This window comes from Spodoptera frugiperda, chromosome 11 (genome assembly GCF_023101765.2).
Source record: "Spodoptera frugiperda isolate SF20-4 chromosome 11, AGI-APGP_CSIRO_Sfru_2.0, whole genome shotgun sequence".
Lineage (NCBI taxonomy): Eukaryota > Metazoa > Arthropoda > Insecta > Lepidoptera > Noctuidae > Spodoptera > Spodoptera frugiperda.
Window position 1 is genome coordinate 6,391,993 of NC_064222.1, and position 23,267 is coordinate 6,415,259.

The 23,267-nt window shown below is 40.5% G+C and overlaps 4 protein-coding genes across 4 annotated transcripts; 2 read left to right on the forward strand and 2 right to left on the reverse strand.

Annotated features, from left to right (window-relative positions):
* The first annotated feature begins 1,171 nt into the window (after nucleotides 1–1,171).
* On the forward strand, nucleotides 1,172–4,621 carry LOC118275141 (uncharacterized). Its single transcript, XM_050696993.1, has 4 exons — nucleotides 1,172–1,338; nucleotides 2,597–2,710; nucleotides 2,823–3,001; nucleotides 3,490–4,621. Exons 1-4 carry the CDS (start codon nucleotides 1,266–1,268, stop codon nucleotides 3,640–3,642), a joined length of 519 nt encoding a protein of 172 aa, XP_050552950.1. The 5' UTR covers nucleotides 1,172–1,265; the 3' UTR covers nucleotides 3,643–4,621.
* A 2,124-nt stretch (nucleotides 4,622–6,745) lies between these two features.
* On the reverse strand, nucleotides 6,746–11,799 carry LOC126911243 (uncharacterized). Its single transcript, XM_050697116.1, has 2 exons — nucleotides 10,611–11,799; nucleotides 6,746–6,792 (listed from the first exon to the last, which is right to left on the reverse strand). The coding sequence occupies exons 1-2, from the start codon at nucleotides 11,797–11,799 to the stop codon at nucleotides 6,746–6,748; spliced, it is 1,236 nt and encodes a 411-aa protein (XP_050553073.1).
* Nucleotides 11,800–13,209: 1,410 nt separating this feature from the next.
* On the forward strand, nucleotides 13,210–15,636 carry LOC118274808 (uncharacterized). The gene is made up of 4 exons (XM_050696994.1): nucleotides 13,210–13,377; nucleotides 14,333–14,446; nucleotides 14,892–15,085; nucleotides 15,328–15,636. Exons 1-4 carry the CDS (start codon nucleotides 13,269–13,271, stop codon nucleotides 15,418–15,420), a joined length of 510 nt encoding a protein of 169 aa, XP_050552951.1. The 5' UTR covers nucleotides 13,210–13,268; the 3' UTR covers nucleotides 15,421–15,636.
* A 1,588-nt stretch (nucleotides 15,637–17,224) lies between these two features.
* On the reverse strand, nucleotides 17,225–20,668 carry LOC118274828 (uncharacterized). The gene is made up of 4 exons (XM_035592553.2): nucleotides 20,500–20,668; nucleotides 19,607–19,717; nucleotides 18,204–18,382; nucleotides 17,225–17,691 (listed from the first exon to the last, which is right to left on the reverse strand). Exons 1-4 carry the CDS (start codon nucleotides 20,609–20,611, stop codon nucleotides 17,581–17,583), a joined length of 513 nt encoding a protein of 170 aa, XP_035448446.2. The 5' UTR covers nucleotides 20,612–20,668; the 3' UTR covers nucleotides 17,225–17,580.
* Nucleotides 20,669–23,267: the final 2,599 nt, after the last annotated feature.

Genomic DNA, 23,267 nt, shown 5'->3' on the forward strand with positions numbered 1-23,267 from the left:
GCGAAGCACCACCGCTTATGGTAGATAATTTCATTGTACGAACTGCTAGGGAGTGGAATTCTTTACCGGAGTCTGTGTTTCCTGATAGGTATAACCTGGGTGTCTTCTAGGCCCGAGTGAATAGGTTGCTCATGGGCAGACGTGCTCCATCGTGCAAACGTCAGCGAACGGGAACTCCGTGTGAAATTCTCGGGACTATTTATCTTTTAAATCGCTGAATCTCCATATCATCATCGTCCATAAGACCACCGGAAAACGTCCACTAAATAAAGGCCTCCCCTTTAGTCCTCCACATCGAACAACAACTATTTAATTAAATTCCTAACCCCCAAAAGGCCTGCAACGCACTTGTAACGCCTCTGGTGTTTCAAGTGTCCATGGACGGCGGCGATTGCTTACCATCAGGTGATATGTGCTTGTTTACTGGGGTATTCCATAAAAAAAGAAATGCTGCCAGGGGTTTATTCCAAGCGGGCAAAGTCGCAGGCAAAAGCTAGTTAGACATCAGTGTCTTGCGACAATGCTTGCAACTTAAAATTATGCGAAGTGTATTTGTTATGCCAAACGAAATACCCGTTTTCAAATTTCTGCCAAATTGAAGCAACCCGTTTCACTCAATCCCATGAACCGTTTCGCTTCGTGTTTTAAAATAAATAGTAGGGGGTGTTACTGTAATAAAACAACGGTTGACGAGACGAACAGACTATAGATAATTTTATTTTTCAAACTATAACGACAAACATATTTACCACCAGGTGGCGCTACTGACTTACAGATTTTGTTACCATTACAAAATAATAACAGTTACAAGATAGATGCCGAACCCAAAAATCTAATTAAAAACATTTTCATCTGTCTGTCTGTGTGTGTGTTCAAGCATCATGCAACAACTACTGATAACACAGTAGATATACAGGCTGTCCAGTAAATAGAGCAACATTCAGTGAGGGCCATATCATCAGCCATTCACAAGGAGCACGAGGCCCTCCAATAGACGCCTCCCTCCACATCCCTCGGGGAAAGTCAGAGTGCCTTTAACTACTTAAATTTAGCTCAAGCGTGGATCACATTAAAAACACATGAATTGGTACGCAAAATATTTTCAACGATGAATCAGCACACAGCTGTGTATTCTAATCGTTGTTTTATCAAAGATATTAAAGCTTTAGCCCACATGTGTGTTATCAACTGATTACGTATAAATAAATGCAATAGTTTATATCGGATTGGTATCACTCAGTCTGTGCACGTTGGAACAAGCCAACATGTTGCGTGTTGTGGCTTACGTCTGCGCTCTCCTGGCACTAGCACACGGACAGACCACCAATGTACAGTCGTGTAAGTCTGCGCCAAACATTATAATAATAATCACCGCTCATCTTCATTATGTAGACTCAAGAATCATTGTGACGATAGTCGTATCAGCCAATGGCCTCATAGCTAAAAGCATCGACCAACACCTGAATTACCTAACGTTTAGGTACGGAATTGAAGACGACAAAAATTGTGTTTACACATGTACGGACTTTTGTGTCTGAGTAGTGTCAAATTTGTAGTGCGAGCTGTTCACCTACGTAGGTACTGTAGGTAGTGATGCTTGATCAGCATGGATAAAAGAATTGAGAACGCTGAAATAACTTATCTTAATCCAACATCTGTGGATATACCGTTAGATCGATATTTGGTATTAGCTGTATAGAGTTTCTGACAAAAATAGATGTTAATCCATGATTTCGGATTAAGATAGGTTATTAATTTTGGCTGTTGAACGAGGTGCGGTGTATTAAAAGTGTACACAGCACTCGATGCGACACCTATTATCGTGTCGCAAGAAATATTCCAATTACAGAGACTCGTGTTCACACAGAGACATTCGATGCACTGCGTACGAAGTATACTGTCGTCGGCTATTCGTACCTGCCTTCCGATGGTTGGGTCAGGGCCTGATGCAGAAAGCTAAATACTAAAGTACTTCTGGACACGGCGCGTATTGTTCGGAAATTCCTCTCTATGGAGCCCTGACAGTGTGCAGTGGCTTCAATTCCTCTCGTTATTATTGGGATACTATTATTGGGATATTTCATGTGTATTTTTGAATGTTTTATGTAGGCCCAAAATATTTAACTCCAAAATAAATACATTTGGACAAAAGGCCAAGTTATCTGATATCGCTCCGATACATAGAAGCATTATCAATGTGATTTACTGATAAAAACATAATTCCTAAGGATTATTTTTTAAATGTATTTAAAAATCAGTAGATGACTCGATCAGTTCATAAATATCTTTCCTACTAAATGTCTTCTAAAAAGATACGTGTATATAGGGTTAGCTAGATATGATGAACTTCTAAATTAGAAATAGGTGTTTCTTCTCGGATCTAGGTGTGTTGTGAACCTGTGGTTCAACCAATCGTGAGATAATTGCAGACAAGCACACGGGCGCCTTCTTCCTAGGTCGTCTCGTGACATTATCAAACTTGTCATTCTTTTTGTTTTGTCTTAGTTTCTTGTGAATAAACTGTTTTACTTTCTTTCACAATTTCTTTCCTGCCTTACTTCTTTCTTTCTTTAAAGCAAATGTTTTATTTTTACAGGTTCTCTAAACAGTGCACCCTTACCGATCAACGCGCACATTGAGGGTTGTGTGGATCCGCCGTGTATCTTACCGCAGGGCACTTATGTGGTGGTAAACGTCATATTCCGAGCTCGTAAGTACTTCATCTAGGTATATTGTACTATACGCATGTATTTACTTATTAAACACAGTAAACACATGTTTGTTTTACGGCTTACTAATAAATAGTATTTTTATATTTTCAGCGCGCCGTATCCAAAGCATGACAACTGTTGCGACAGCACATATAGGGTTGGGATTACCATACGGTCTCGGAGAGGCCGCACAAACATGCAATTACCTCACTAACTCCTACTGTCCTCTTCTCGAGGGAGAGGTGGTGCAGTACACCCTACATATGTTCATCGAGACATTCTTCCCCGCAGTAAGTAACATCTAAAATTAATGTAACGTAAATAGGATTTTAGCAGGCAGTCTCGGGTTCCACCAGACCAGCTCAGTGGTACCATATATTGTATGGTCACCTAATCTACATACGATTGTCAAGATTCATAATGATACCGATGATATGGCGTATAATAATCATTTTCGTGTTTTCGAAAAATCGTGAACCCATTTTTGTACTGAATTCCAATCAAATGTGTTCAATGGTTTTTTAAACGATGATGTTGATATTTTGATGCAGTCCCTTCTTGGAATTTCCTGGTAGAAAACTGTGAGACTTCCTTTCCCGGGTCACAAACTATCGTTGAATCGAATTTCACCCAAATAAGTTCAATGGTTTAAAATATAGAAAGTCCTAGTAATTTAACGCAGTTCCCGTTTTCGTGAACTTTTCCGTTTTAGAATAAAGTTTTAATACTGTTAGCTCTTCCAATGTGCAGATTACTTACAAGAATTTTCTATTTACAGGGTACCAATGTACCAGTGGAGTTCAGAGTTACTGAGGGGTCGGGGTTTTTTGCTCCGACATTGTGGTGCATCCGTGTCCCGCTCTCCATTGTCGGTCCACTACCCAGTTCCAATATTTCTGCCCACAATGCTACTTTAACTGATAAAGTATAATCTTGAAAAAGCTCTAATGCACCCATCATCAACGTTACCAACAGCCCATAAGAAGAAGAATTACGGAGAAGGATTGAGCATTCATCATCACGCCTGCTCTCGTGGATTGGCGATTTCAAACTTATAATTAGATATTCTAAGTGTCACACCTCACAACGTTTTCTTGCACTGTATGACAGCGTTAAAATAATCTAAGAAAGTATATGTAGCTTGGAAGCAGTCACTTCGGTACTTGCCAGGTTTGCGTACCTGCATACATGAGAAGCAGGCGCCTTACCTCAAGCCCGCCACGGCTTTAACGAAATGCACTAGAATAACTAAACAAATTGACATTTATTGAACATGGCAGTATATAATATATACAGTAATATGCTCATGTTAGACTGATATTTTCGCTAGAGAAAGACCTTAGGCGTTCCACGTATACATCGCGCCCAGTCGCGTGTCGCGGGCATGGCAGGCGTTAACATTGTATGCAAGTATCTCAATTTATATAGAAATCTCGCCTAGCACAACACTGCCGTTTGGCTTTGCAACGTCCTGCAATTTGGGACATGAAAAGCAAAAAATATATTAACCATATACACAGAGAGAGAACATATGAGTTTAATATGTGAAACCGCCTTGAGAGCGGCGAGAGGAATCTTTTACTGACTTAAAACCGAGCTCCTGCTACTGCTGCTACTAACGATTTCTACCCGAGTGGCCTTATTTTGACTCATGTAAAGGTATATATGGGGACCTGAACCCAAAATAAGATAGTACAATACAAATAGACTTTCTTTTATACATTGTTATTTTATTGTTTTATGACCATATTTAGATACCCGCTATCTTTAGATATTGAAAATAAAATAAATTAATAATTTGGCAGTTTCCCTCAATCTGAAACTGATATTTAGTTCGTGTTAGTTAGTTGTGAGATTTAGTTTAGAGGTAAGATTATTTTTTACACAATAAAGAAATACGCCATTAAGAATTTGCTTTTAATTTCGTGTACCTAGCAACGTTGCCTACCATTACATTAATGATGCGCGACCGACATGAGCGTGTTTCGGTGCAACATGTATTATTTTGTGGGGTATAATCGTCCAATGACTCCCGACTCCCATCCTGGGTGAGGTGAGAAGGAGTGTCAGACTCTTATAGACTCAAAACTACCCCAGTCCTACTCCTGCTTCAGACCCGAGCCCCAGTTATCCGCTAGGTCGTCTGCAGCTCCGGGTCGGGCATCAGCCCAACTGGACCCCATTTGTGGTGGCATATAACTGAGCTATGTTGCCGAAACAAATAGTTGTATGTGATATGATGCTTTATAGCACAACATCAAACCTTTTACGTTCCTGAAAATATAAGCAGAGATGAACACTAATTAGGGTCTATCTAAGCGTCTATCCAAAACTGCACATAACAAATTCAACCTTAACTCCGCAGCGTAAGTGTCAATTTACACTAGCGCAGAGTCGAAGCGCATCGAAGCGTCTTTCCAAAACTGAACATAACAAATTCAACCTTAACTCCACAGCACACATTACTTCTGAGATTTTAAAAAGGCGCGCGCATTCGTCGGAATTCGCGCGTCTGCGCGCGAACAACACTTTGACTCCGCACTAGTATAAATCGACACTTACGCCAGTGGAGTTAAGGTTGAATTTGTTATGTGCAGTTTTTTGGATAGACGCTTCGATGCGCTTCGACTCTGCGCTAGTATAAATCGACCTTTAGGCAAACCATTATACGAATGACTTTTTCATTGATTTGGGTAAGTAAATAATTACATGCCTCCTATGAACTGATGATTCGTAACAGGTTATTTTATATGGGGATCCATATACATACATAAAATAATATCCAATTGCATACAATTTTAAGACCTAATATAACTGGCATAATTACCCAATCCCAATCCCAATAGAGATGATGTCGGGGTATAACAAATGATAATCTATTTAGTCCATCAGTTAGGTAATGAAAAAATTTTAGTTATATTGTACCTATATATTTGTATGCAAAAAATACCTACGTGTATAGAATAGTATCAGGCGTTACTTTGCGGAAATCCATGCTACACTAACAATACAGTAAGATTATTTAGTTTACATGCGGCGTGCAGCACCGCCCTCCCGCCCGCAATTAAATGCTCATGCAGCAGAGGTGCAACATAAAACACACACATAACATGCAATATACCACTCGACGTATGTTTCGCTCCTCCACAGAGCATCTTCAGGAGGTGTTGACTCGGCGGCTCCCGCAGCTCGAATCGAGCGATAAAGAATTAGCGAGGGAGAATTAAAACGAAATAATCTTACTGTATTGTTAGTGTAAAAAAATACGTGTTTTATCATTTTCATACCCCGTCGTTATCCCTATTATAAAGCAACAGACAGGACAGCGTTGCGTGTTTTGACGAATGCACGCATCTTTCACACACAATAGGCAGCCTACAAACAAATGACAAATGCTTGCATCTTGCTAAGAAACAATGAAAACTGTCCACGAAGCGGTAACGTTACACCCGCCTATAGTTTTTGATTCAAATGTTACAACATGGATAGTAGCCCTTAAGGTGCTCCCACACAGCGGTTATATAACGTTATACAACAATGTGTAACAATAACATTTGTGTTTAAACAAATTATAACAGTGGTTGTAGAGTATGTTACATGCTGTTATAAATGTTACACAATGTTGTATAACGTTATATAACTGCTGTGTGGGAGCACCTTTAGGCAGCTTTGGCTTAAGTTTTTAATCATTTTATAGATTCCGATTCCTTTTACCTTTTATAGATTCTGTCTTGGACTTGATTCCCGGGTAAGTATCGTTGATATGGGAGTCTGAATTGTGAATGGACTGATTAGGAGGAAGAAATGATTTTTTTATGGATTAAGCCCGTAAACAAGCAGACGGATCACCTGATGGTAAGCAATCGCCGTCGCCCATGGACACTTGAAACACCAGATGCCTCATAAGTAGGTTGTCGGCCTTTCGGGGGTTAGGAATTTAAGGGTTCTTGGGGAATCAATTGGAAGGAAGAAAAATAGAGTGACGTTTGTTTGGCGAGAATGTGATGTAGGTACAAATTGTACCATCATAGCCATCAGAAATGATATCCTGTTAGAGCTGCTGTTACTTTCTTCTTAGTGCCTGTGGATTGAATGTCCAAAGACTTGGTCATTGCTTCTTCAATCAGAATTCACTTTAAGATTTGCAACAAGGAAGTTCTGCCCCGACACAAATCCAGGACAATCCTTAGATAAAACGAATCAAAATTTTGTAGTGGGAGCAAATATGTCACTTCTACGTATAAAACGTATCTAGAAGTGGCGTCACGCGATATTTCAAATGAATATATCTTCAAAAGTGCCTATTTGTTTCTGTAATAAAATAAAATATATCTATATGACTGCACAGTTGGCGCGGTGGTTGGGCAACTGGCTGCCGTGCAACGTGTCGCGGTTTCGATTCCCGCACAGAACAACTCTTTGTGTGTTCCACAGATTGTTGTTCTGGGTCTAGGTGTCATGTATATGTGAAATTGTATGTTTGTAAACGCACCTACGACACAGGAGAATAGAATTCTAATGTGGGGCAACGTTCTTTATAAAAACACAATCTACAAGACGGACATTAAAATAAAAATTACCCTATTATACACATGGCCCAGTAGGGTTGATGCCTGATCCGGAGCTGCGGACTACCTAGCGGGTTTACCGGGGCTCTGGTTCGAAAAGCAGGAGTAGGAACGGGGTGGTTTTTAGTCGGTAAGAGTCTGACACTCCCTCTCGCCTCGCCCAAGGCGAGAGAAGTCATTGGATGATTTTCCCCCCTCAAAAAAAACCTAATACACGTTACTAATTTCCAATTAATGAGTCGTAGCTAGACATTACGACATGATTCAACAGCTCAACTGATAACAAAATGCACAAGACACCTGCGTTGACAAACAATAATATTATCGCACCTGCGGACATTAAATTGATTAATTATTATTTTTTTAACAACAACTGCCTTATCTCAGTACTTCTATATCTTAGAATAATGGTTGGCAACAACGAAATTACTACTTTGAAGGTTATGTGTATGGCCTCACAGAAAACCGACGTGAAACAACGCTTGCGTTGTGTTTCGTTGTGTGAGTGAGGTTACCGGAGGCCCAATTCCCCCCTTCCCAATCTTCCCCATTCCCATTCCCGAACAACAACCCTTAAATTCCTAACTCCCAAAAAGCCGGTAACGCACTTGTAAAGCCTCTGGTGTTTCAAGTGTCCATGGGCGGCGGCGATTGCTTACCATCAGGTAATACATAAAAAAAACCGAGAGTGCCATGCTTCAGCACGAATGAGCCGGCTCGACCGGAGTGATACCACGGCCTCCAGAAAACCGACATGAAACATTCGGATATATCGCAGGGGTGATTCATCAACTCGTCCCACATGGCTACAGCTCATTTGAAAGTAACGTGGGACGAGTGGCAGATTGAAAATAATATTTATTTTGATTTTCTGCAAGTCGTCCCAAATGGGCCGTAAGCATGTGGGACGAGTTGATGTCGCAAGAGGATTGTAAAATCCGCTACTTTTCATATTGGATGTTGATATTCGAGGTTTTCAAGGGCGGTAAACCGATGGTGTTGTCAAAATGTAAATAAATCCAAGATGGCGGCTGCTCGAATTTAATTTAAATCTTCATATAGTATGATTCCTTTACGTAATAAATCGTTTTATTTAGCCTAACCACGCCTAACGCCTTTATTTTAGTTTTAAGTTAGTTTTTATTCCTTATTTTTTTTGTTCTCCATATTTATTTAAAATTCTCTAAATTTACATTTTTAAATAATATTTAAAACATACAATATAAAATAATATTTAAAAATATAAAAGTAGGAGCCGACCAGTAGCGGGAACATGGTCCAAGCTACCGGTGGTTAGGGCTCCAGAGACAGAAACCTCCTCACAATACGTGCCGTTTCGAGGAGTACTGCCTTCTGCATCAGGCCCTTGATCCATCCGCCCAACCCCAGCCTCCTAAGGTGATTGTCGAGGCTGTTGGGTATTAATCCGTTGGCCGACACGACTATCGGCACAATGATAGCCGAATCCACACTCCACATGTCGACAACCTCGTGAGCCAAGTCAAGATATTTTATTTGTTTATCTTTTTCAGCTTTCACGAGGTTCTCGTCATGAGGAATGGTGATATCGACTATCATCGCGCGGCGCGCTTGCCGATCTATCACCACTATATCAGGTTTATTGGCTACAATAGTCCTGTCAGTGATGATAGATCGATCCCAGTACAACGTGATATGGCCGTTTTCGAGAACTGGATCGGGCACATACTTGTAGTATGGAACCTCAAACTCAACAAGTTGATAGTGCAAAGCAAGTTGCTGGTGGATAATCTTGGCCACCTGATTATGTCTATGCAAATATTCACCATTAGCCAAACGACCACAACCAGAAATTATATGTCTTATGGATTCACCAGGACTATGACATGCCCGACATATGTCAACGGTCCCATCCTTAATAATATATTTCCGGTAGTTATTCGTAAGGATAACTTCGTCCATAATTGCACAGACAAATCCTTCAGTTTCACCAAAGAGATTACTGAATCGTAGCCAAGATACGGACGCCAGAAAATCTACACTGGGTCCATGAAGGGCCCGGAAGAAGCGTCCGTGGAGCTCCTTGCTATGCCATACCTCCTTGCGGTCATTGACGCTTAATACCACAGGTTTGCGCCAGTTCTCTTTTGCTAAAGATAGTGGAGTGAATCCATTGTCCACTGCTGCTACTTCTCGATGCATACCCTCGTTTACTTTCAGGAAATATTCCCTGAGGTTGCACACCTCACGGTTATGAAGGGTCTTAGCATTTAATAAGCCTCGACCCCCACACTTCCGCGGGATGTACAACCTCATGATCGATGAACGAGGGTGATGCATACGATTTGCAGTCAGCAGTGTTCGGACTCGCCTATCCAGGGCGTCAAGTTCAGTCTGAGTCCACTTGAGTATACCAAAAGAATACATCAGGACCGGCATGACCCAACCGTTATAGGCTCGCACCTTGTTTCCGCCTGATAATGAACTTTTCAGCACTTTATTCAGGCGGCCAAAGAAGCGTTCCCTTAACGATTGTTTCATGTCCGGTCCATTAATGCCTAATCCCTCTGACATACCCAGGTACTTGTAAGTATCATTTGCGGAGAGCGTTCTTAGTTTTGTGACATCTGAGAGTTCTAGACCCTCAGATTCCACAATCCTCCTCGCTTCACATGCATGACAGCACATTTATCTACTCCAAATTCCATTCTGATGGAACTACTAAATTTTTCAGTTATTTTCAGTAGTTCCATCAGTTGTTTATTATTTGGAGCAAACAACTTGAGGTCATCCATGTAAAGCAAGTGGGATATGACTAGACCCCTTCTTCGCAAAGGATAGCCTAGCCCTGAAGCCTCCAATAAAGTACTGAGAGGATTCAAGGCCAAGCAGAACCATAGTGGGCTCAGACTGTCACCCTGGAATATTCCTCGCACTATCCTTACAGGTTCTTCACTCCCTTGGATTTGTCTACATCCCGGATAGCAAAGCACAGTACTCCATTGCCTCATACATGACTGCAAGAAGGCGCGTAGAGTTGCATCTATCTTATACAACTCCAGCACCCTCATGAGCCATGTATGTGGCACAGAGTCATATGCCTTTTTATAATCTATCCAGCATGTAGACAAATTCTTTCGGGACCGACGAACCTGTTGGCTTACAACCATATCAATGAGGAGTAGCTCCTTAGTTCCACGAGACCCCTTCCTACATCCATTTTGAGATACAGACATAATAGAATGTTTTTCAATATGTTTTGTTATTTTTGTTCTCAAAATAGATGTAAGAAGTTTATAGACCGTTGGTAAACATGTAATTGGTCTATAATTTTTGGGTTCAGTGGAACTACCTGATTTATGGAGCAGATGGGTAACGCCTGTTGTTAGAAATTGGGGCAACGATCCAGCTTCTAAAGCTGCCTGGAACTGTGATGCTAAGCGAGCGTGTGAACTGGTGAACCATTTGAGCCAGAAGTTGTGCAGCCCGTCTGGCCCCGGTGATTTCCAATTTGGGACCGAACAGGCTGCACTGCTCACATCAGAGGAGGTGATTATCACCTCCTCCATCTCTGGCACAGTTTCACACCTCCGCTCAACATCACAAATCCAGTCATCCTCTGTGTGGCTAACAGGCACCGACCAGATGTTGCGCCAAAATGTGTTAGTGGCTTCATCATCCGGTCGCCGCCCATCAGTCACATCTTGGTTGGATCGTTCCCAATTTCTATATACCCATCTCTGATCTCTTTGGAACATGCGATTCTGAGTATATCGCTCTACTCGCTTTTTGTACCGCCTGATACGATTTGCCCATGCGTAGACTTTCTGCTTCAGGAAGTCGATGCGCTCTGTAACACGTGACATGTATTCATGAGGACTGGTTTCAGTCCCCACAAATGCACGTCTTACAAAGCGCATCACTCTAGGACGAGTATTGCCATCCCTGAAGCAGGATAGTTTGCCAATAAGCACCCTGGCCTCACTGATACGACGCTCAATCCTGCACTGCCAGGCTGGTACTGCTGGTTTTGGTCGGACTGCTGCGTCAAGATTCGAGAATCTGACGTTAGCCACTCGACAAGCTGCTACCGCCCCACAGTACAGGATCGAGTGTGTATCATAGAGGTTTTCGCTACTTTCAAAATATGTTTTAAGTAGCGAATCCAGAGCGCTTACCAGCGCCCTATTTTTTCCACACATGGGCAAACGTGGCAGTTTTGGTTTTAAAGGAGCAAATCTATATTCACGAATCGCATCCTCCAAAGCACTCCTCAGTCGTTCATTGCACTGAGTACTTACTTGTTCAACCCTGTCGTCCTCTACTCCAGCAGCAGGAGTGGTCGGTATCACATTTTGTGACACTGTAGGTGTTTGTGCCACCTCTTGTGGTGGGGCGGGGACGACATGGTTGCGCAGTGCTTCTGAGCGTAGCCGATCAAGTGCAGCCTCGTCCAATCTACGATTGCGTTGGATGACCCGCACCTGATCCGAGAGTCGTTGAGCCGAGACGTTGACGGATGGCTCGAGTACCTGAAACATCGATTTTTTTTTGATTTTTTTTGTATTTTTAAGTTGTAAATAATGTGTTAGTTTAGATTAATAATTATTCCTAGTTACCATTCTTGTTAGTAATTAATAAATATTAGCAGGTTTTTATTTAGATAATATAATAATATATACGTTTTGTGAATAAATTATGTATATTGTATTAAATAATAGTTCTTTAGGTAGATATTTTCAATATTTTATTTATTTCTTTTATCGACAATGTTCACTTATATTTGGCATAGGTAACATAGGTAACCCAACGCTCGTAAAAGAGGAGGTTGTAGAGTACAAATAGGTTTTTAGAATTCCCGCGGGATCGAGATTTACTTGGCAAAACGTTATCACGCGTACGAAGTCGCGAACACAGCTAGTATTATAATATTTGCTTTGACGCCCAAAAATGTCTTCCCGGTCTATTTCAAATAAATAATTTTGACTCAAAATTCAAAAGTTAGAATTAATCACCACTCTTCCTCAAAGCAAATTGACAATTTCAAACTTAATTATTAAGTTTTTCACCCTCGCGACATTTCGGAGTCACGTGTCACGAAATGCTGCTCATGAATATGAGTTCCTAGTGTTGCTTGAAACTAGTCGAGTTCCTCGTCAAACAGTTACGCGAGTAAGCCGAAAAACCTAACATTTAATTTAATATGTCCCACAAAACTAATGACAACGATATTTTCTTCACTGTAATGTCAGTGGTGTCTAACAGCCGAAGATTAACAACCGATGCAATGATTGATTCATGATGTTTAACATTCATGAGGTAGTTGTATTGAGTTTTTGGCAAAAACTTGGAGATAATAAGGGATTTCTTTTATTTCCTACACTCAAATTTATTTTCTATAAAAGATTACACATTATTTACAACTTAAAAATACCTAAAAAGGAATAAAAACTAACTAAAATAAAGAAAAAAGAATAAAATAATTATTCTCGTTAGGCGTCGAAGTACTCATCCGCATCGCTGTCACTGGGGAACGTTCCCAGAAGACTGGCCGCATTGCCACGTTGAATGGCAATGCTTATCTTCTGACCGAAGAAATAGCCAGTAAGGGATTGTGGATATGATCATCTAATGTCGACGGTACTAAATATACTTAGCAGTACGTACAACTTGGAGCTATATTTCAAGTGAAAAACAGCTATTTATTCATTGGTGTTGAATAATAATTATTAAAGTATTCTGTCATGTGATTCATAATTTGAAAGTTAGTCATACCAGTACCTAATACATGGATTAGGATACAAAACAATTATAACATATCTCTTATTTTATATTAATCGTATAGGCAATCGTTGCTTATCTATAAATCTTTAAATGTAGGTAGAATTAACAGTGGGCCGATGAATGAAAATCAATTCATTGATTTTTATCAAAGTTTTTGAATCAAATGACACACCTGCGATAGAGGCTCGATAAAGCGATATAGTTTTGGTATAAATACTAGAAATTTATGAATGAATACATTCGTCTCCAAACAGCAGACAAAATGTACCGGTTCGTGGTCTCGTTCTCTGCTCTCCTCGCCCTCGCGGCTGCCAACACGACGCAAGTCAGCCAGTGTAAGTTACTTCTACTGTATTTTCATTTAATACAATATTTTCTTTTTTTCTAATATTTTTAATTAAATTTGAACCATCTTCATCATCATCGTCTTCAATTTATAGTCTTTATTTTATGGGTTAGGCCGGTAAACTAGCAGACGGATCACCTTATTGTAAGCCACCGCTGCCCATGGCAACCCGAAACACCGAAACAACGCGTTATAAGTGTATTTGTTAGCAATTTTATAATTGTTGGGGATTCGGGGATTGAGAAAATTCGGGAAGAGGTTATTATTGGGCTGGTAACCTCACTCACACGACGGTACACAACGCTAGCGTTGTTTCCCTTCAGTTTTGTGTGAGACCGTGGTATCACTCCGGACGAGCCGGCCCATCCGTGCCCGAAGCATGGCTCTCCCACACTTCACATCCATTTCTTTCTTTTGCTACACATACGTTTTATTTTTATAATTTCCCTCTGAAATTATTCTTTAACTTGCTATCTGCCAAGTCCTTTGCAAGTATTATCACATCTCGAGCCCGAAGAGGCCATTCTTCCAATATTTGTAGCTGTTATAAAGTGCCCAACAATTTACTGCATCATCTATTTGCCTTTTTTATATGTGATGGGTCAAAGACTGGCTACTAGCTTTCCTGGCGAATATTTTCAATGGAAATAGATCATCTCTTAAGTCATAAATCTCTTTTTATTATTTCGTTACCAAGTCCTTTCTGGCTGGCTGGCTGTCACAAATACACAACTTATAACCATAGGTATATAATCTTTTCCAACCAGCAATAGCTGTTAATATCTGTGACAGGTCAGCATAACCAGGCACCTGAAAAATCATCTGTTTAGTCATATTTCTTTTTGTCATTTCTTTTGCAAGTACTTTCTAGCTGGCTGGCTGGTTGCCGTCACAAAAATATATAACCTTTTCCAACCAGCTATAGCTGTTACTATCTGTGACAGGTCAGCACACCCAGGCACCTCTGCCCAGCAACACATACATCCAGGGCTGCACCAGTCCACCGTGCGCACTGCCGCAGCTGCAGGATGCCATCGTTGACATGGAGTTCGTGGCACGTGAGTATCCTTGTACTAAAGTAGTGGTGTTGACAGTTATGGCCAGAACACCTGCAACTAATGCTTTGTGCAGTTTTTTTTTGTATGTTAAATGGGCCGACGTTTGGCCGCTATCTCGCCTGATGGTAAGTGATGATGCGGCCTACGATGGAGCACGTCTGCCCATAAGCAACCTATTCACTCGGGCTTTGAAGACACCCAGGTTATACCCATCAGGAAACACAGACTCCGGCAAGGAGTTCCACTCCCTAGCAGTTCGCACAAGGAAGCTTGAAGCGAGTGCGAGTGGGTGGGATATCCACCATGAAACGGTGATGCCTCGCCGATTGTCTTATGGTTCGATGATGGAAAGGACTAGGAGGAATCAAGTTGTGCACTTCCAAATGTATCCTTGTACGTAGTATAGTCCTTGTGCATATTTGAACTACTGGCGTTTTCTCTACAGCTCGCGATATGACCAGCATGAGAACTCTCGCCACGGCGTACTTGAGGGTCGGATTAGTAAATCTACCCATTCCTTACGACCTGGGCGCGAACTCTGAGACCTGCAACCATCTGACCAACGCCTCCTGCCCCGTTGCAGCTGGACAGACTTTGGGTTACACCCTCAGGATGTTCATTGAAGCTTTCTTCCCAGTGGTAAGTAGATTTTGGTTAGTTAGAAGTATCTGATATACTGGTGAAAGTAGAGGCTTCGTAAAATAAAGGTCTTTCAGTTCTGCTGTGGTAGTTTTCAGCTTGAATCTAAGCCATATACTCGAGCTCTTTTATTGCGTAGCTATGTGGTCCGCTGGTTGAGACTGACTTACATAGCTAGTGGCCTGAATGGGTGTAGTATACTGTTGGTGATGGTCCTCAATAACATCTCGCTGCTATTGCAGGGTACTGAAGTCACAGTGGAGTTCCGTATCGTTGACCAGAGCAACGCTCCCGTGGTGTGCGTCCGCGTTCCCATCAGGATTGTTTCTCCTTAATCTGGTGCTTGCTGCAGAAACAATTTTGCTTCATCATCATCATACCAGCCATAAGACGTCCACTGCTGAACTGCCTCGCACAATGACAATGGAAATTTTGCTTACATAACATATAATTAATTCTTTAAGACCTTTTAGAACACAATATTGAATAGAAATATGTATCCAAGTTCTTCGTTGTCTTTTTTTAAATAAATACTCGCTTGCTGTTGTTAACTTATATTTTATTTTGTGTATCCAGTACTTCATTGTTACGTCTCACCTCACCTTTCTCTTTAAACTGAGACCCGGTGACAACTTCAGGAAAATCTTAATTTACATAGAGTTGCAGTACTTTTTACGTGAAAGAGTAACACAATGACACCATAACGTAGAAGGTGGCCAAACTATCTATATATTAATACGTGATGCAAAAACTTTCGACCCCTTTTTACGAAAATTGCGCGGACGTAGGAGCATAAAATTTGGTACACTTATAGTTTATGTGTAGGAGAAGTCCAGAACGTTAATATTTTTCAAAAAGAATGCTTTTAAAGTACATTAAATCAATAAATAAAACATTACACACACTACCATGCATAGTATTGTATTTGACAAAACGTCAAAATTGACAGACATTGCGATGATATTCTCACGTCTCATATGAAAAGAGGTTTCTCATTGAAGGAGGTTTTGTTATTCATGATGCGCCGGAATATATTAATTTGAATTTTACAAAACGAATAGCAATTCGTTAAATAAAAATTATCCTTGAACGTATGTTAAGTGGTATTGTAAATTAAATCGTATATGGTCGAATTTCGACTACTAGGCGACCACTAGTTGAGTATAAAAAGGTGTCAAAAATCGATTTAACTTTGGCTTCATAATACATAGTACAACGTTTTTTGCATACAATACGCTGTTCATACAACATAGATACAAAAACATTTCCCGCTTATATGACGATTTTAACAACAAACCAATGCACACAATGTTGGCAACACTGGGCAACACTCGTAAACCAATCACAAAGTTTTATGCACACGGTGAAAGGGTTGCCAGTGCAAAATATAAATTTTCTACGTGTTTCCGTGTGTCAAAATTTAGTTTAGAAACTTTATTTTCGTCAAGGTTAAATTAGGTTTTAGTCAAAAGGAGCCTGACACTCCCTCTCACCTCACCCAGGGCGGGAGTTACTGGACGATTATATGAAAAATCCGTAATGTACTAAGCGAAATCTATTGATTGTACCATTTTAGACGAAAAATAAAAAAGACCTACATAGATTACCTATATAGATTTAGAATATTTATTGGAATAAATGTAAATTACAATATTTAATTAAAATTGTTCGTTTGTAAATAACTCGTCGTAATGACAGCCTTTGACATTTCGGAGGCCACCGTAGTTGCAACCGCTAGTTGGCGCTGTCGTCGCGCACCCAGCGAATACTTTCAGGAACGTAAAAGGTTTGATGTTGTGCTATAAAGCATCATATCACATACAACTATTTGTTTCGGCAACATAGCTCAGTTATATGTCACCACAAATGGGGTCCAGTTGGGCTGATGCCCGACCCGGAGCTGCAGACGACCTAGCGGATAAATGGGGATCGGGTCTGAAGCAGGACTAGGACTGGGGTAGTTTTGAGTCTATAAGAGTCTGACACTCCTTCTCACCTCACCCAGGATGGGAGTCGGGAGTCATTGGTCGATTGTACGCCACAAAATAACACATGTTGCACCGAAACACGCTCATGTCGGTCGCGCATCATTAATGTAATGGTAGGCAACGTTGCTAGGTAAACAAAATTAAAAACAAATTCTTAATGGCGTATTTCTTTATTGTGTAAAAAATAATCTTACCTCTAAACTAAATCTCACAACTAAATATCAGTTTCAAATTGAGGGAAACCAAATTATTAATTTATTTTATTTTCAATATTAAGTATATATTATTATAATAGATAGCGGCTATCTGACAATATACTGGACTTAGAACATCTAATTAGTATTAAGTTTGAAATCGCAAATCCACGAGAGCAAGCGTGATGATGAATGCTCAATCCTTCTCCGTAATTCTTCTTCTTATGGGCTGTCGGTAACGTTGATGATGGGTGCATTAGAGCTTTTTCAAGATTATACTTTATCAGTTATAGTAGCATTGTGGGCAGAAATATTAAAACTGGGATCTACGACCAAAAATGACCGGGACACTGAAGCACCATAATGTTGGGTCCGTGGCTCCCGGCCCCTCAGTAACCCTGAACTCGGCTGGTACCTGTGTACTCTGAAAATAGAAAATTCTTGTCAGTAATCTGCACATTGGAAGAGCTTAGTATTCTGTGCCCGCGCGCGCCTCAAAGAGCCATCAGACCACCACAGATGGGGCCCAGTAGGGCAGATGCCTGATCCGGAGCTGCGGACTACCTAGCAGGTTTACCAGGGCTCCGGTTTGAAAAGCTGGAGTAGGAACGGGGTGGTTTTTAGTCAGTAAGAGTCTGGCGCTCCCTCCCGCCTCGGCCAAGGCGGGAGAAGTCATTGGATGATTTTCCCCCGTCAAAAAAAGGTATTCTGTGCTAATAGCATTATTTAAAACATTTATTTTAAAACGTATTTAACTGGTAGTAAGTGCGACCGCTAAGCCTTGAGTTAGACTCTCAGCACGAGCGAAGTATTGTTGAGATGGTATTTATGAGGGACCATACAATATATGGTACCACTGAACTGGTCTGATGGAACCTGAGACTGCCTGCTAAAATCCTATTTACGTTTTAAAACCAATTTAAAGTTTTTACTTACGCCAAGGATGAATGTCTCGATGAACATATGTAGGGTGTACTGCACCACCTCTCCCTTATCAAGAGGGCACTGGGAGTTAGTGAGGTAATTGCACGTGTGTGCGGCCTCTCCGAGAATGAATGGTGACGGCCAAAGGAAAACTGTTGTCGCATGAGTTGTCATGCTTTGGATACGGCGCGCTGAAAATATAAAAAGGTTTTTTTATTATTATAATTAATCATTTATTTCAGACTCAGTCCATAAATTACATAAATCAAAATCACAATCAATAAATACAATCAATTAAATAAAATCAAAATAAAAATACAATTAAAATCAAAATTAATCAAATAAAATAAAATATAAAACAAAAATAGAAATTAAAAACCCATAGTACTCATAATGTCGTAAATACAATCAAGTAAAATAATACAATTAATATACAATGTCAAAGAAAAGAGGAGAAGCGCTAACATGAAGCTGCATCCACCTCTGTAACAGGGACAGGTCCCACCGCTCGGACAATACCCTCAGGAGACTGTTTGAGCTGCCTCGTAGGCGACTTAATAATGAAGCGCTTCGCTTCCTGATAATCGCGAAAAAATCATCCGTCCGCGCCTCAGCAAACATAGTCGAAGCACTACATGTAACAACATGTAGCCCTCAGCCACTAGTAAAATACGTGTAAAGAAATACGGACATAAATATATTGCCGAAGTGTTTGTGTGCGTCACAGCCAACAAGCACCATTAGTCGTTCAATTAACAACCTTTAGTTTCGTGTGGCTTGCAACACTGGTTGCACACATTGCGCTCAAGTTTGTGCGGCTCGACCGGAGTGATATCACGGCTTCACAGAAAACCGTCGTGAAACAACGCGTGCCTTATTTTTGTAGAGGTTACTGGAGGGCGAATTACCCCCCATTTACGACCCCTGATTCCCCAATAACCCTTAATTCCTAACCCCCATAAGGTAGGCAACGCACTTGTAACCCTCTTGTGTTTCGGAAGCTCAAAGGCGGCGGCGATAAAAAAAAATCACCTATTTCATAAAAAGAGACCGACGACGAAGCACACGATCGGACGGATCACCTGATGGTAAGCGATCAGCGCCGCTCATGGACACCCGCAACCCCAAAGGAGACACAGGTGCGTCGCTAGCCTTTTAAAAAGCTCTTTTCTTGAAGGTTTGAAGATCGTATTGGTACGGAAATACCGCCGATGACAGCTCATTCCACAGATTTGCTGAGCGTGGCAGAAAGTTTCGTGAGAAAGGTACAGTTGTAGCCTGCCAACGAGTTATAAATAATCATGAACAGTATACGTAGCGACTTGGTCAATTGTGTCTTTGTAAAGGTTAATGTGTAACATTTACCAGTACCTACATCTAGAGTCTAGAGTATGCGTATAGAATAATATACTGACGTGCTCGGAATACGACGTTTACCACCACATAGGTGCCCGGCTGAAAGACACACGGCGGCTCCACACAACCCTCAATGTACGCGTGGATCGGTAAGGGTGCATTGTTTGAACCTGTAAAAATAAAACATTTGCATTAAAGAAAGAAAGAAGGAAGGAAAGAAAGTAATGGTGAAAGAAAATAAATCAATTTATTCACAAGAAACTATGACAAAACAAAAAAAATGACAAGTTTGATAATGTCACGAGACGACCTAGGAAGAAGGCGCCCGAGGTGAATTTAATCTATTTACTTATGTAATGGTCCTCGGTTTGACCCGAACGTGTGCTTGTGTGCAATAATCTCACGATTAGTGATAATGCTCCTATATATCGGAACGATATCAGATTACTTGGCTTTTTATCCAAATATATTTATTTTGCAGACCCGCACGTAAGTGCGTATCTCCGGCAACCGTAAGGTGGCCGGAGATCGTCGCGCGATCCCCAACGCCCGGAGTGTCTCTCGCGTCGGCTGGGGCGTGAGGAGGTTCCATCCCTCATGCGCCCCGCCTCTTCCTTGGCTATCAGGACTGCTTCGCAGAAGGAGGCGTCCTCCTCGTCCTGCACCATAGCTTGAACCAATGCTGGACGCGAGAGGTCGCCGTCGCTGACCACATCCCTGAGGACACGGCGGTGCTCAGCCCATGCAGAGCACACCGCCACCGTATGCTCCACCTTGTTCTCTGGGCGATCTTCGCCCTTCAATTCGTACCTTAACGTTACCTAACTCAGGTGTTGGTCGATGCTTTTAGCTATGAGGCCATTGGCTGATACGACTATCGTCACAATGATTCTTGAGTCTACATAATGAAGATGAGAGGTGATTATTATTATAATGTTTGGCGCAGACTTACACGACTGTACATTGGTGGTCTGTCCGTGTGCTAGTGCCAGGAGAGCGCAGACGTAAGCCACAACACGCAACATGTTGGCTTGTTCCAACGTGCACAGACTGAGTGATACCATTCCGACATAAACTGCATTTATTTATACGTAGTCAGTTGATAACACACATCTACACATAATTATAATAAATCTGTAGAAGGGTCAATTCTGTACATTGAAAATATTGAAAAAATAAACTGGATCGATACCATACCCAAATATATGATTAAAATTTTTTTGTCTGTCTGTCTCTATGTTCAGGCGTCACGTGAAAACTAACGGTTCGATTTCGATGAAACTTGGAATAATAATAATAATAATGGATACCTTATTATCCTGGGCATGAAATAGGTTACTTTTTATCCTAGCCGTATTTGGGTTCAATAGATATTTATAAGATGTCATTGTCAAAGTTACTCAAAATGGAGAAATAAAACATCCACGCGAAGACCGACATCCGCGCGGACGGAGTCGCGGGCGGAAGCTAGTGTGGACTAAAGCTTTAATATCATTGATAAAACAACGATTACAATACATAGCTGTGTGCTGATGCATCGTCGAAAATATTTTGTGTTACTTAAATAATTAAAGGTACTCTGACTTTCCCCGAGTGAAGTGGAAAGAGGCGTCGCGTGTTGTATGGAGTTACATAAATTCTTCTTCGATAAATAAAAATATTTCAATAAATACGATATAAAGTCTCGTTCCTTCGTCACCTATTTAGTCGTATGTTCCCTAGATGGGGCAGAGAGCATCTAAACAGATTCACCATCTTGATGATCAGTCCTGAGCTTCTCAGTTCACCTCGTCTCTTGATATTCCGATACTTAACATTGGTTGAAAGAGAACCAAGTAACTTTTATATCTTGTAATTTTGAAAATTACAATGTAATTAGTAACTTCAGTAGAACTAGGATACGAGTATTACATGGTGGGTTCTTAATATTCGTTAAAATAGTATTAAAACAAAAGGAAGGAAAGATATTATACTTGAACACACCATTGAGTTGTCCTGTATTGAGCTGGATAGACATGTTATAGTTTGTGTATTTAGACCACCTAATTATCGGAATCATGCATTATTTGATTCTGTCATGGAGGATGATTTAACCTCTCATAGAAATCGTTGTAGTCATTATTCAGATTACTAATATCAAATGTTTTTATATTTAATTTAGCAGCCAAAGAATTATTTAATTTCTCCAAATTTCTAAATGTAGTTTGTCTACATCTTATTCATATTCATATTCATTTATTTGCTTTCCACAATGTATGTACATAGATGTTTTAGTCTTACAGGTAAAAGTAACAATTATGGACCCAGTTTGGGCACAGCAATTTTAAAGATATAAAAATTCAGGCTTAATATATTATTATTTTGTTTATTTATTTCATTTCCACACAGGTAACATTATTACAGACTAAGCCCCACAAAACCGTTGTAATGGTTTGACTGTGGGGTCGCTGAATCTCTAGTTTCTAAATAAATATAGGTATTTAAGTACAAAATTTATCTATTCCTGTGTCGTAGACTATATTTACTTTGCATGTCTTGTCGGGCAGTATAGAATTCTGGGTAATGATACGGACGAATTTGCATATTTCTAGGATGTATAAACGGGTAAGTGTGCGAATTTTATGTTTTTGGAAATGTGGTTTGCAGCTGTCTGTTTGTTCGATATTGGTTATTATCCGGATCAGTTTCTTTTGTAAGGTAAAGATGGTATGTGTATCGGTACTATTTCCCCATAATACTCGTATGATGCCATAACTAAGCCACGCTTGGGCGTAGGCATAGTAGGAACAAGTGCTGTTTATAGGTTGGTGATTTTTTTGATTTTGCGTAATGCGTATGAGAATTTTGAAAGTTTTGCTCTATTTTTTTGTATGTGCGCATTCCAGTTTACATGTGTATCTATAGTTAAGCCGAGGAGAGTGAATTCGTTAACTTGTTCTAGTTTTGTGTTATTGTAAAGCTGTGTGGGAACACAGCAGTTATATAACGTTATACAACAATGTGTAACAATATAACATTTGCAATAGCGTGTAACATACTCTACAATTATTGTTATAATTTGTTTAAACACAAATGTTAAATCAGTCTCTAACGTTATATAACTGCTGTGTGGGAGCACCTTAATGCCCGGTTTACATTATTCCAGTCCAGCGATCCAGTCCAGTACTGGATTGCTTACTGGACTGGATATGTACGTCTACATTATTCCAGTTATTTAGAAGCCGTTGAAGTGTGAACACTACAGTGACAATGATTTCAAGAAGAGATCAGTTTCGAAAATGTTTTAAACGTGCTCAATCACTCTTGCTACAAGAAGTTATTAATGAGGTTGATAAGGAACTAAAAAAAAAAGGAACACAACAATTTGCGGAAGACTGCCTCGTTATCAGAGTGGTTGTAAGTGCCTGGCAAGTATTACTGCGCTTTTATCGGGTTTTCAAAAATAATTTAATTATTAGCACGGTGACTGGAAATGTGCCCAGTATATGGCAATAGGCTCACCACCTATATTGTCCTTCTTCTGTGTATAGAGACAAACTTTATAGTTTCGTCTTCAGATAACTTCTTCACCATTGTTAAATCCTTTTTCTTCGCAAAAAAAGTCCGCAAAAACAACCAACACGTGTGTACTTCGTCAGCACTGGAATGGCACTGGATTGGCCGTCTACATTATTCCAGTTGCACTGGATTGATCGCACTGGACCGAAAAGTAGACCGCGA